Source organism: Myotis brandtii, unplaced genomic scaffold, assembly GCF_000412655.1.
Source record: "Myotis brandtii unplaced genomic scaffold, ASM41265v1 scaffold82, whole genome shotgun sequence".
Lineage (NCBI taxonomy): Eukaryota > Metazoa > Chordata > Mammalia > Chiroptera > Vespertilionidae > Myotis > Myotis brandtii.
In genome coordinates, this window is record NW_005371324.1 from 9155263 (window position 1) to 9168714 (window position 13452).

Consider the following 13452-nt stretch of genomic DNA (forward strand, 5'->3'; position numbering starts at 1 on the left):
CTTAAATAAAGGGCTGTTTGCTTCTAGCCACAAGACTTGATGGTGGTCTCAGAAATCAGTCTGGTTTATTGGGCTTCCTTTGCTTTTTTACCTGAATTTGGAAATATAAGAAGTCCTTCCATTTATTTCAACTGGGTGAGTGAGGAAGTGCTCAATTTATCTTCTAGTAAAAAGTCTAGTGCTATTTGTTTTGTGGCTTTGTAATCTCTATGTTTTAAAACCTCTTGACATTTGCAATGGCACCAATTTATCTACCTGATTCATGTGATCTTGACGATTAAAGAATTCCACCCAAAGATAAAACTTATTGAAGACAAATATCAGGAGACTGCCTGAGCCTCGTGCACAGGATGTGCACATTCATCTGATTCCAGACCTACCAGCAACGAACCTTCTTCCTCTTGCGCTGGATACAAGTGGTTCAGCACAGAAAAGGGCCAACAGACTGCTGGTTGTCGTGGCCTGCACTTAAACCCCACCCAAACGGAGAATCACTCCCTTCCAAAAAAGCAGTAAAAATCCTATGACTTTAGATATTCTTTTATGCAATTTATCATTAATAGGAGTACTGCCAAGGTCTTCCCAAACAAACAGAAAATACTAAGTAAAATAAGAAATTATCAAAAAGTTTTTGCAGTGATAAATCATGGATTTTTGACAACTGTACAAATATCAGTTATAAATCAAAATTATTGTTCTCGTATTTTAAAAAGTCCTGGGTATATAATTATATACGATTGAATTATTTTTAAGAGAATCAAGTTAATAGTAAGTAATGAGACATTCATATATGTATAAGCATAAACACACATATTTTAAAAAAATTCTCATTCAAGGATATGTTTATTGACTTTTAGAGAGAGGAAGGAGAGAGAGGGAGAACCATTGATGTGAGAGAGATACACTAATCCATAGATCAGTTGCCTCCTGTACACACCCCGATAAGGGACTGAAGCCAAAACCTAGGTATGTGCCTTGACCAGGAATTGAACCAACCACCTTTTGGTATCCCGGATGATGCTGCAACCAAGTGAGCTACACTGGCCAGGGCATAAACACACACATATTTTTAAGAGAATCAAATTGAGAGCAATAAATGAAAAGGAATTATCATGAACTTTTGACAAACAAATCAAAATATAATAATTATTACATGAATTTTACATTTTATATTCCTGTCAAATGATGTATAGCAAGTAAGCATTTCCATGTAAGAGCATGTTATATGGGTCATACCTTTTCATGAACTTTCTGGCCAGGTTCCATCCCTTCAAGATGTTCTGATTCCGTGGATCCCTCACTTGATGCCATTTTCCTTTGTATATGAACATTTTGTTCACGCAAGGCAACAATCTGTAAAATAAAAAGACAGGCTTTTAAAATCTAAAGTAGAACATAAAGTATAAAAAATTTGAATTTACTTGAATGTGGTTAAGAACTAATGAGCACAATCAGAAAATAAACATTGTTTTACTCATTATTATTTCAAACATATTTTCAAAAATTGACTAGCATTTTGAATAACATTTATAATATTTAGAGGAATGTGAAAATTTTCTTTAAAAATTTTCTACTTGGAATAGGTATCTATCAGGTTGGAAATGTACCTAAATAAAAAGTATGATCCACGTGTTGTTCAATCAGAAATTACCTTCAAAATTAATTTATGAAATGTGATAAAATTTGCATTGGTCTGTATTTTTAAAGCATAAAAGAAACATAAATGAAAAGATTGAAAGCTGAAGACTAATTATTAGCACAATCATTTACCCTAAGAAATAATGTATCTGCAATTTAAAAACTAACAAACACATAAGCTGGACTTAAATAGTTGTAGCACTATCATAAGTACTTAGAATTAAATTGGTCTCACTGTCTTATTTTAATGACCATTGTCTTAGCTCAGCTAGTCCAAATATAGTAGTTAATTAAAGAAAATCACCAACCAATAATCATCAAATAAACAAAATATATAAATTAGTTGGGTGTTTGCACTGCTACCTGCCACTGCTTCAGTGCCCAGGTGGACCGTGATGTGTTCACAAGATCAAGTGAACTTGCACATGCGCTCCAGCACTTGAACATATGGCATGTCATTTTCTAGGGGCATATCACCACACCATGAAGAACAACGATGTAAATGCCACTTCTTGAAGTACTGCAATCATTAATGATTAGCCCCCTTGCTCCCATTCTTGCTCATCTACAATCTTTCTCAAAGCAGCCAGTTTCTTCTTTTAACTGTACATTAATATTGTGTCATGTCTCAGCTTTCTAAAGAACCTCAATGTCTTCCCAACTTATTGAGTCTGCATTGAAATTTCTTAACAAGGTCTCTAACTTCCTACATGATCCCTTGGGCCACAATTACCTCCTTTCTGTCGCCTAAACGTACCAGACTTCCTTACCCAGAACTGAGAAACATGATCTTCCTGCCTGAACATCCTTCCCCAGCTCAGACCAGCCCGCACAATCTCAGCCTTCACAACTCAGCTGACACACCACCCGTCAGAGAAAGCATGCCTTGCTGTCAAACACTTATTACAATATCCCTGTTTATTTTTGTGGGTATTTCACTCATTAAAATATAGTATTTTATTCCCTATTTACTCACTTTGCTTGTTTATTTAGCTAGCAGAAGAACTAATAATATCTCATGGGAAAATAATTTTCAAAGGAATGTCTTATTGGAAACATTTTCATATGAAGCAGCATCATATTATTATGTGCATAGTATTCAGTAAAAATGTGTTCAGTTACATAATGAATGAATATGGAAAAACAATGAGTGTAAAAAAACTAACTCATCTGGAAATAACAAAAGATAAAGATTTAAAGTGTTTGAGACATCCTTTCATGTTAGTGTAAATGGAGTAAATCAAAGGAAAACCAAAATGAAATAGCCCTGCATGTATCATTCTTATGTAGGCAAGTTGTGCATACATTTTCAATCCACTGAAGGCCCATGGAAATGTAGTCAGGAGACATTTCCACAATCAATTTAGCTGATCAACCATGACTTGTCAAGTGTTTGTTGACATTTGTTTCTAAATGCCCACCATCCCTTCATATTCCTTTTGGTAACAACATCTCACATTTTCATTGGAGAGTTTCCGAATTTCCCTTTCAACTCTAATCCTAGAGGGACTGTCAATCAAGGGGTCAGAGCTGATGGCAAATAGCTGGGCACATGGTCCAAGTCAGGGCAATTAGCATGTTCTTTGAGATGCTTCTGGCAGAGCTATGGGGGGAGATTCTCTCTGCTATGGAAGATAAGCTGGTAGGAGATGATCAGGGTGCTGTTTGCCATGATTGTAGTTCTGCCTTGTGGAGAAAGCCAGGGGCTGAGATGGAGTCCTGATGAATGTTGCTGTTCCTGATTCTAGCTTTTTTTTTTTTTAACTTCTTTTGCCATTTTTTTTAATCATCCGTGGTTTCTCCTGACTTCTTTTTAAATTTTATTTTTCAATTACAGTTTACATTAAATATTATTTTGTATTAGTTTCAGGCATATATACAGTATAGTGCTTAGATGATCATATACTTTATAAAGTGTTCCCCCTGATATTTCCAGTACCCACCTGGCACCATACATTGTTATCACAATAGTATTGACTATATCTATCACTACCTCTGGCATTTCAGCAATAAAAGCCAAAAATTTCCCTTTTGTGTTCAAAATAGTTTGGATAGTTTTCTGTCACCTGCAACTAAAAGTGTCCTTGCCATGTACCTTGGTTGCAGGCTCAGTGCCCTACCCCAGACCAGGTGAGTTCTGGAGGCAACCAATTGATGTGTCTCTCTCACATCCATGTTTCTCTCTCTCTCTCTCTCTCTCTCTCTCTCTCTCCTCCACATCCACCTCCCTCCCCTCCACTCTCTCTAAAAATATCAATGGAAAAATTATCCTTGGATGAGGACTAAAATAACAATAACAACAATAATAATAATACTAAAAGTATCCTTGCAAATATAGCAGGGAACATGGAAGGCAACACAGCATATGGAATTGCTAAGAGGAGGTTTTGTAAAATTACTAATAATTTACCAGGCACAATGGGAGAAAATTTTTCTTATATAAGAGCTCTGTGTGTTCCTAGTACTACGGCTTCACTATTTCTGTGCAAAAAGTTTCTGGAGGAAGATGGAATTAGGACAGGAGACTAAAAAAACTAAAGCAGTTCAACTAAAGCTCTGGCCTCTGAGTGCTTCTATCTTTCTGGCATTCTGCTTGAGAAGCTCTGATCCCATACAATGGACTTCTGCTGGTCTTTCAAGTCTGGAAAATTCCCCAGCTCTCATTCCTTGTTTCTACCAAACTCTCTCTGGGATTCTACCATGTCTTCTAACAGATGCTCTCCTATCCCCTGGTCTTTGAACAACTGTTTTTCCTGCCAACCTGGAGAGATTCATTCACTTCACAAATTTTCATTGAGCACAGGCATTGGGGAAAAACAAATCAAGGGGAAAGAAGAAATTCTTGCCTTAACAAAACTTAAATTCTTGTTGGAGGAAAGAAACTATTAACAAAAATAAGTAGCATACATTTTTAAAATATATTTTATTGATTTTAGTAGCACACATTTTTAAATGGTGATAATTGCAAACTGTAAATGAAAGCAGGGGAGAGGTGCTGTGAGGTGTAGTTTCATTAGGAATTAGGTGCTTTCTGAGTGTAGACCTGAAGACACGGGTCAAAGACAGCAATGTGGATATCGGAGAGAAGAGCTCTCCAGGCAGAGGGTGGGGAAGATGTAAATTCTTATTGAAAACAGAGTTGAGATTCATGCAAATGTTTCAGTGAGTTCTTCAAATAATGTAAAATGTCCTTTTCAAAAGGAAACTAAAACACCAGTGAAAATCGATGCCTTAGATTACAGTGGTTCTCAACCTTCCTAATGCGACCCTTTAATACAGTTCCTCATGTTGTGGTGACCGCCAACCATAAAATTATTTTCGTTGCTACTTTCAAACTGTAATTTTGCTACTGTTATGAATCGTACTGTAAATATCTGATATGCAGGATGTATTTAGGCGACCCCTGTGAAAGGGTCTTTCGACCTCCAAAGAAGTCGCAACCCACAGGTTGAGAACCGCTGCCTTAGAACTTGAGGAGTGAGGAAATATACAGAAACATGTGATTCTTTAAAAAAAAAAAAGTGATTTTGGAGAAAATACAATATATATTCCCGAATTTTGAAATTTCACAAGAGTTAAAGATGTATTAATCCATTTATTCAACAAATACTCATTAATCACTGTTCTAAGTATCAGACACCACCAGGAAAAAGGCAGATCAAGCAATGAGATTGCATTCTAGCAAAAAAGAAAAAAGAAAGAAAAAGAAGAAAATGCACTAGCATAACAAAATAGCAATGAATTGTTAAATTCCTAAAATGTGCTTAAGATTGTGCTAAACACATTATAGAAATTTGCATCTTTAAAACAACTGTTTACCTGTACTATGCTTTCTAACCAAGTTTGAGATTTCTTCAAAGCAGACTTTGAGACATGTAATAATGTGCATGTAGTTTATTTATCCTTAAATAATCTTGAAAGGCCTTGATTGAGTCCTGGCCTCTTTAGGTGTAACTGACGATATGACCTTGTACACATTACTTAAACTGAAGTTCATGCTCCTCTGTTATAAAATAAGGGATAATAATACCTTTTAGTGTTTGTACTATAAAGTACTTAGTCAACTTTGGTGTACAGTAAAACTTTGTTACATAATAACAAAGACCTCCATTCACCTCTTCAACTTTATCTTCCTATCCACACTTTGTGTTCTGGCTTATTGAAGGTATTGCATTCACACACATAGGAAATGCCATCTTGACTGAGTTTTTATTCACTTGGATTACCCTTTGTGAGGTGATAGGGAAAAAATATATATATATATATACACACACACACATACACATACATATATATATGTTGGTCTCTGCCTCCAATATCTGGCATAACGTTCCTAAAACCCTTGTAAATTCCTATGTGATAAGAGCAGTGGGAGCATCTTTTGTTCCATTGAGGTGACTCTGGGTGTGTTCCTGGATGGAGGCTGGTCACCAGAAGACCTAAGCTATGATTGGAAGCTTGGCATTTTCAGTCCCATCTCCCATTCTACAGAGAGGGGAGAGGGAGTGGAAATGGAGTTGTTTGATCATGCCTATGTAATGCTGCCTCCATAAAAATCCCCAGAGTACAGGTGTCAGGGAACTTTCCGGTTGGTGATTAATCCATGTACTGGGAGGGTGATGCACCCCAATTTCACAGGAACAGAAGCTCTTGCACTCAGGATGCTTCCAGATATTGTCATACGTATCTCTTCATCTGTTTGTTCATCTGCATCCTTTAACATATCCTTTAATAACATGTAAACATAAGTTGAAGCTGTTTTCCTGAGTCCTGTGAGCTGCTCTAACATATTCATCAAACCTAAGGAGGTTGAAAGAACCTCTGATTTAAAGCCAATTAGTCAGAGGCACAGGTGATAATTTGCACTTGCCATTGGCATCTAAAATGTGATGGGAGTAATCTTATGGGACTGAGCCCTGTGAGATCTGACACTGACTCCAAGTGGATAGTGTGAGAATTGAGTTCAATTGTAGGACACCCAGTAGCTGTCTCAGTGAATTGCTTGGTGGAGGACAAACTCCCACGTACCTGGTATCAGAAGTGTTGTGGATGTGGGAGTAGTGCGAGGTAAAGGAGAAACATAGGAGGTAGACTGGGGGTTTTCTCTACATACCCTTCCTCCTTTTAACTGCCTTTTAGTCATCTTTTAACTCTTAGCTTATATGTCACTCACTTTGGGATGGGTTCTGAGACCATCCTACCTTCCAGGAATTTAAGTTATGTAATCCCTTAGTGTTCTCCAATGACTCATGTCATCCAAACATCACTCTTTATCACAATTGGCTGTTAGTTTTCTGACGGCCCATTTTGGCACTGAGTTCCTTGAGACAAGAAGCTATATCTGATTATTCATTCCCAGTTCTTAGGATAATAATGGCTGACAAATGGGAGGCACTCTAGAAATGTTATGAAGTGGTGAATGACAGCAAATCGTGTGAATGAAAAAGAGCTGTAGGGAGTTGGATAAATTGAATGGAAAAGTTATCAAGTGTTTATGCATGGAGAAGAAAATTAGTCATCCGCATAGAAGACTATATAAACTTAAAGTATTTCCCAAAGTTTATATTACACGATCCAAGGTTAAAAGGGAGTCCTCACCATAGAAGAATTGATTAGGGAAATTAAGAAAGAAAAGAACATAGCCTTGTAGGATCATGGCAAAGCAGCTTAATGAAAGTCAGAAAGAGATAGGATGTAAATATAAAGCAGTAGGCAGTTTCATCATGTCTTAAAATCCTTACAAGTATATTGTAGTCTAGTTAATGTGTTTCAGGTGCATTGAACTGCATGCTGTGTTTATACACATTAGATTTAGACTCGATTGACAACCGATGGAAAAATGGAATTCCAAGGGTGTCTAGGGATTTATGTCTGTTACCATAATTCTTAAAGTAGGAAAAGAAAAGAAATGTAAATTAATTTAGTTTTTACTTCCCCCAATTCTTCATTTTTAAAAATATTAATGTTCAGGACATTTTATTAAGTTAAGGAAAAAAGAAAAATAAGAGAGAGGAGTTTTGAAAATAAATTTGTAATTAAGAACTACTAGCAATAATAATAGTTGCTATTTCTTGAACATCTATGATATGCCACATACACGCAAAGCAGTTTGCATGTAATATCTCATGTAATCCTCCCAATAACCTTATAAATTGGATATTGTTGTTTTTAATTTTACAAAGGAAAAAAACTAGCATAGAGGAAATAAGTAATATACTTGAGGTCATAAGAAAAAGAAACTATGTAGGCAGATCTCCAAAACAGGTCTGATACCTTCAAAATTTATGTTTATAAGCATTACTCTATAATGTTATTTAAAAAAATAATAAAACAATTCACAGGATACACAATCCAAATATTTATCTAGTCCTGCTACTGTTCTGTGGGCTGATAGCAGGGGAATTTACTTGCCCTGATCTAGCAAAATAATTTGGATACAGTTGGAAGATGTCTCCCATGATACCTAGGAATTAAAATCATGCTGTTTACATTACTTATCATTTTAAATTATAAATCTATGTGTCACAGGCATTTCAATTTACCTTGAAAATTTCCCAACTACTTTTAAAAATAAATCATATGTAGGCCTCATGTTAATTCTCCAGGGATCTGCATTCTGAGGTCTTCAGGTTCATATTTGCCTTTCCCTACTTAACAATGACTTTCAGACAGTGCCGCATTTAATTAACAAAGATTATTTTCATCTATTTTCACCCCAAGCTCAATTAACAATTCCAAGAGTGAGACTCACAGAAGTCTCACCACACCAACACGTAATTTGCTTCTGCACACATACTTATTTTAATTAAGCTGAATTCATGCTTAAATTACACTGAGGTTGCAATATAAAAACAAAAACAAAAAAAAGCAGCTAGAAGAACAGAAGGGATTTACAATTTCCACTTAAGTAACTCTCCAGCCACAATAGTTTGGATTTGTATACTTATCCATTAATTGGGAAACTGTAAAAATTGAGAAATAAGGCGCACTTTGGAAAGCAGGGAATACTCTTTGCTTTATGCCATCAAGGCTTAGGAAAGCTTCCCTAGGAATGCTCTACTTTGGGATGGTGGGGAAACCTCTAAAAGTCTTTTCCGGCTCTGATCATGGAGTGGTGGTGAAGACCACTTCCGGTTTGACTCTGCTGGCTATGAATCCATTTTTGTTCAAATAAACTCTTAAATTTTTTAAATATGCTTCTGTTTATCTTGTAATATGTCTCACAGTGGAAAAAATGGGACTTATTAAAGGTATGGGTTATTATAAATGGCATCTTGGCATAGAATAGAGGCTTCCTTCATGATGTTCCCCACTATCACTCCCCCAGGCCCCTAACCCTCTAATTTGACTTGGCCTTCACCTAAGGGCAGAACAACTGACTGTAGTACTTATCTCGCCCCCTCAAAAAAAATAAGCAAGAATAAGGAGTCCAAGTTATTCCAGAGTCACAGCAAACTTAATAGTCCAATGGGTCCAGAAATAATCAGTTCAGAGTAGCTCTATGAATGAGTCCTTCTTCAGAAGTTTCAATAAATGTTTTTTTTTATGAAATATCTTAAGACAGGAATATGTTTCTACTTTCATTGCTTTATATATAGGAAGTATTAAAATGCTTTGAGAAAATGTTGATTATGAAATTAATAAAGGTAAACCTTTGTAATACTAATCATGTCTCTGTCATCTGCTTATTCAAGTGAGATTTATCCACTGTCAGGAATTTTTGGATGTTTTAGAATGAAAATTCTGCTCTCAAAATTTAAACATGCTACATTTCTATCAATAAATATCATACTTTTTGATTTAATTTCTCTTATCTGAGTATTAGCCATACCCTACCCTGCTTAGCCTCTGAAATCAGACAAGAGATTTGGTGCATTCAGGGGTTTGAGATGATGGGGAAATCAAGAATTGTTGCTCAATTTATATAAAGTTTCAGTTATGTGAGATGAATGAGTTTGAGGGATCTATTATACAATATACTGATAGTGCCTAAGGTTAACAAAAATTAATAAGAACTAATCAACAAAAGAACACAACATTTTTGGAAGTGAAGGATAAGTTTAGTACTTTGATTGTGGTGATGTTATAATGAGTGCATGCACATGTCCAAACTAAAAAAAAAAAGTGCATATTACATATGTGCAAAGTTGTATATCAATTATATCTCAATATCACTTATAAAAAGAGATGGCCAAGCATATATTATAATAAATAAAATTAATCTCTTTGAAGATGGACTATACTCCCCTGTTAGTACCATGAGATTTAACCTCCTCAGCCAGGCATGGCTAACACTATAAGTACACACTTTAGTTTTTTTTGTGTTTTTTTTCCCCCCAGTCAGAGCTGAAGTGACAAAATTATAGGCTGTGTCTTAGAACAATTCTCTTTAGCTCTGCATGCTAAAGGAAAGAGTCTTAAGAGGGGGGAAAGGATTTCAAAGTGCTTGAATTGTACTTTAGAAAATACAGGAGGCGGAAACAATATCCATTAGTCATTCTTGCATATAAAACAGCAAGCCAAGGCAATAAAAAGAATTTATCCATTTAGTGCGTTCCTTAGAAATAACAAAAGAAGCACAGTAAAACCATTATTCTGAACAATTATTTTAAAAGTAATCCATTTGCTTGGGCTTTAATGGAATTAATCATATGTTGTATTCTTTTGGGTGCATTTCAATTTTATTTTTATGTGATTTTTAAATGTGAACATATGAAAAAAATGTCAGCTTGTAAAGGGAACAGAACTTATGTGGTCTTTATACTTTATTTTTATGGGTAAAGAAAATGAAGCTTACAGAAAATGAATGAATGATAAAACAAATTTCCACGTCATCAGTCCCAATGTAGGACACACATTCTACCTTTTACAGGCCAGTTCAATCATCTTTAAAATGAGTTGGACAGTAACATGGCTAAAAAGATCAGCATCAACTTCAATAACAGTAAGATTTACTCTCTGCTAAGTGAAGTTTTAAATATTTGGCATGTAAAAACTCATTCAAATCTCACAACAACCTTACAAGATAAGTTCTATTATTAGAATGGAGCTAATTGAGTCAGAGAGGGTGTCAGGAAATTGCCTATAGTTACAGAGCTAGCAAATGGCAGAACCACTCGAGAGAAATAAAATCCCTGCTGGAGATCACAGCTCTGGTCCACTGTGTGATAGCTCTGAGAGAAATAAAATCCCCCCGGCTGGAGATCACAGCTCTGGTCCACTGTGTGATAGCTCCTTTCCCTTCTTGCCCTCAGCCTTCTTTTCTCAGCCAGGGCAGAATATATTCACAGCACCCAATAATTATTCTATATAGAATGAAGGTTTTATACTTGGAACGTTCACCCACTTGTCCACACTAACTCCTAACTACTCCTTACTGTTCATAGAAAATGATGTATTCTTTTGCTCCTTCTTATTTCTATTATGATCCTTATGTCACTGCTTTGTAATCTCCTGTTTATGGGTTATATGCTCTCTGTTTATGTCTTATTTGGATCAAGGTTCTTATTAGCAGTTCAAAGTCGCTTTCATCAAAATCACCTACGGTACTTGTTAAAAGTACGGAATCCATTTAATGAATCTAAATTTTAATATGCTTCCAGGGGACCCTTATACACCGTTTAGTCCGAGGACTAACACATGAATTCTTCAAGCGCAGTTTTTCTCATGTCCCTTTACTGGAGGCAGAGGCAGCAGCCCCGTGAAAGGCTGCTGACGGCCTGTGACAGATTTGGCCTCTAGGACATGACCTGTGTGATCGTTGAGTGCAGGGGTGATCTGCTTCAGGCTCCTATTTTTGTCAGGCCTGCAAGCTAAAAATGGTTGTGCATTTTTGAATGGTTAAAAATAATCAAAAGAAGGAGAATACTCTGTGATACATAAAAATTATAAGAAGTTTCATTTCTAGTGTCCACAAATTCATTTTTATTGGAACATGGCCAGGCTCACTTTTTACATAATTGTCTATGACTGCTTTCACTCTACAATGGCAGAGTAGTCTTGATAGAGACCATATGACCACTGAGCCTGAAATATTTATTATCCCTTCAGAGAAAAGTTTTCAGATCCCTCATGTAGTAGTTCGTGTGCATCCTTAAAAAAAAACTGTTCAAATGAACCCAGTGAAAGTCAGAACTATAACTTACTCCTGATTTTTAGATTTATGCTCTCTATTCACTTGAACACATTATTTCTAATTTCATTTAAATCAGTAAAAACATTGGATAACTTATCTATGGAACTGTAATACTTAACTGAGTGAATGTATTTTTCATATATGATTTGGTATACTTGTGTCTAAAAAAGGAATATTTTGCATCACATGATGAAATTAGTTAATCATATTATAAAAATAAGAACTAAGAGAACACAAAAATATCTATATCTAATCTATATATGTAAATCTATATCTATATCTAATCTATATCTATATCTATATCTAAAAGCTTAAGCAACCATTATGACTGAACAACTGGAACAACTGGAACAATTGGTCAGCCAGTCTCTATGATGCGCACTGACCACCAGGGGGCAGATGCTTAATGCAGGAGCTGCCCCCTGATAGTCAGTGTGCTCCCACAGCCAACCTCCCACAGCCCCTCCCCGCCTTGGCTGGTCAACCTTGGGAGGGGCCTCCCGGCCCTGATGGACCCCGATCGGGGGCAGGGCTGGCTGGCCAACCTCCCGTGGGCCCTCCCCCTGGTGGGGCTAGCCCCGGTCAGCCCTGATCGCTGGCCAGGCTGAGGGACCCTGCCTGTGCACAAATTCATGCACCGGGCCTTTAGTTTTAAAAATAAGTGTGGGTAACATTTTCAATACTCTACCCATAGTTTTGTAAATTTTTTCACAGACTATCACTATTTAAAATTATTTTTAAGTTTATGTTTCTAATATAAGTTCTTTGAGAGCTGGGGATCTTTCTTTTTCTTTTTTAATCTTTACTGTTGAAAGTATTACATATGTCCCCCATTTTCCTCATTGACCTTTTCTTGCCTGCTCTGGTCCCCTGCCCCAGGCACTCACCATCCTATTGTCTGTGTCCATGGGTTATACATATATGCATACAAGGTCTTTGGTTGTTTCTGACTTGGTTACCTATATGTACTCAAGGCTCCAAACAGTGTTTAGTACTGTCCAGTAGATAATATAGAGCACTGATTAACAGCATGAACTATGAAGTAGAATTCTGGTTCCACTACTTTTTGACAGTGTGGACTTAAGTTATTTTTTCTCTATATGCCTCAGGTTCCTTCCCCACCCCCTCTCTCTCCCTCTATCAATGCTGACATTTATAACACCAACCTCAAAGGTTACTAATGTGAAGATAAAATTAAATAAAAAGTATAAAACACTTAGAAGAGAGGCTCTTATGCTTTCGGTAACTTATAAGTGCTAGTGATTAATGTTGTTTTACTAAATGTTTACTGAATGATTATTGTTTCTGCTAAATATAAATATGATATTGAAATATTACCTTTATATACATTTTTATAAATTTTTTCATTGTCTTCAGTTTTTTTGTTTTTACTTTTTTTTAAAATAAATCTTTATTGTTCAGATTATTACAGATGTTCTTCTTTTCCCCCACATAGCTCCCCTCCACCCGGTTCCTAACCCACTCCATCCTCTTACCTCCCACCACTGTACTCATCCATAGATGTAAGATTTTTGTCCAAACTATTCCCACACCCATCACACCTCCTTCCCCCCAAGAATTGTAAGTCCACTCCTTTTTTATGCCCCCATTTCTATTATATTCACCAGGTTATAATGTTCATCAGATTTTTTTATTGACTTAATTTTTAGATTCACTTG

The 13452-nt window shown here is 36.2% G+C and overlaps 1 protein-coding gene across 1 annotated transcript in view; it reads right to left on the reverse strand.

Annotated features, from left to right (window-relative positions):
- The window catches only part of PPFIA2 (protein tyrosine phosphatase, receptor type, f polypeptide (PTPRF), interacting protein (liprin), alpha 2), a 485860-nt gene that overhangs the window by 139818 nt on the left and 332590 nt on the right, over positions 1-13452 (reverse strand). The window contains exon 8 of the mRNA XM_014531636.1: positions 1237-1353. Coding sequence (XP_014387122.1) covers positions 1237-1353 — 117 coding nt within the window. The remainder of the gene's footprint in view (positions 1-1236; positions 1354-13452) is intronic.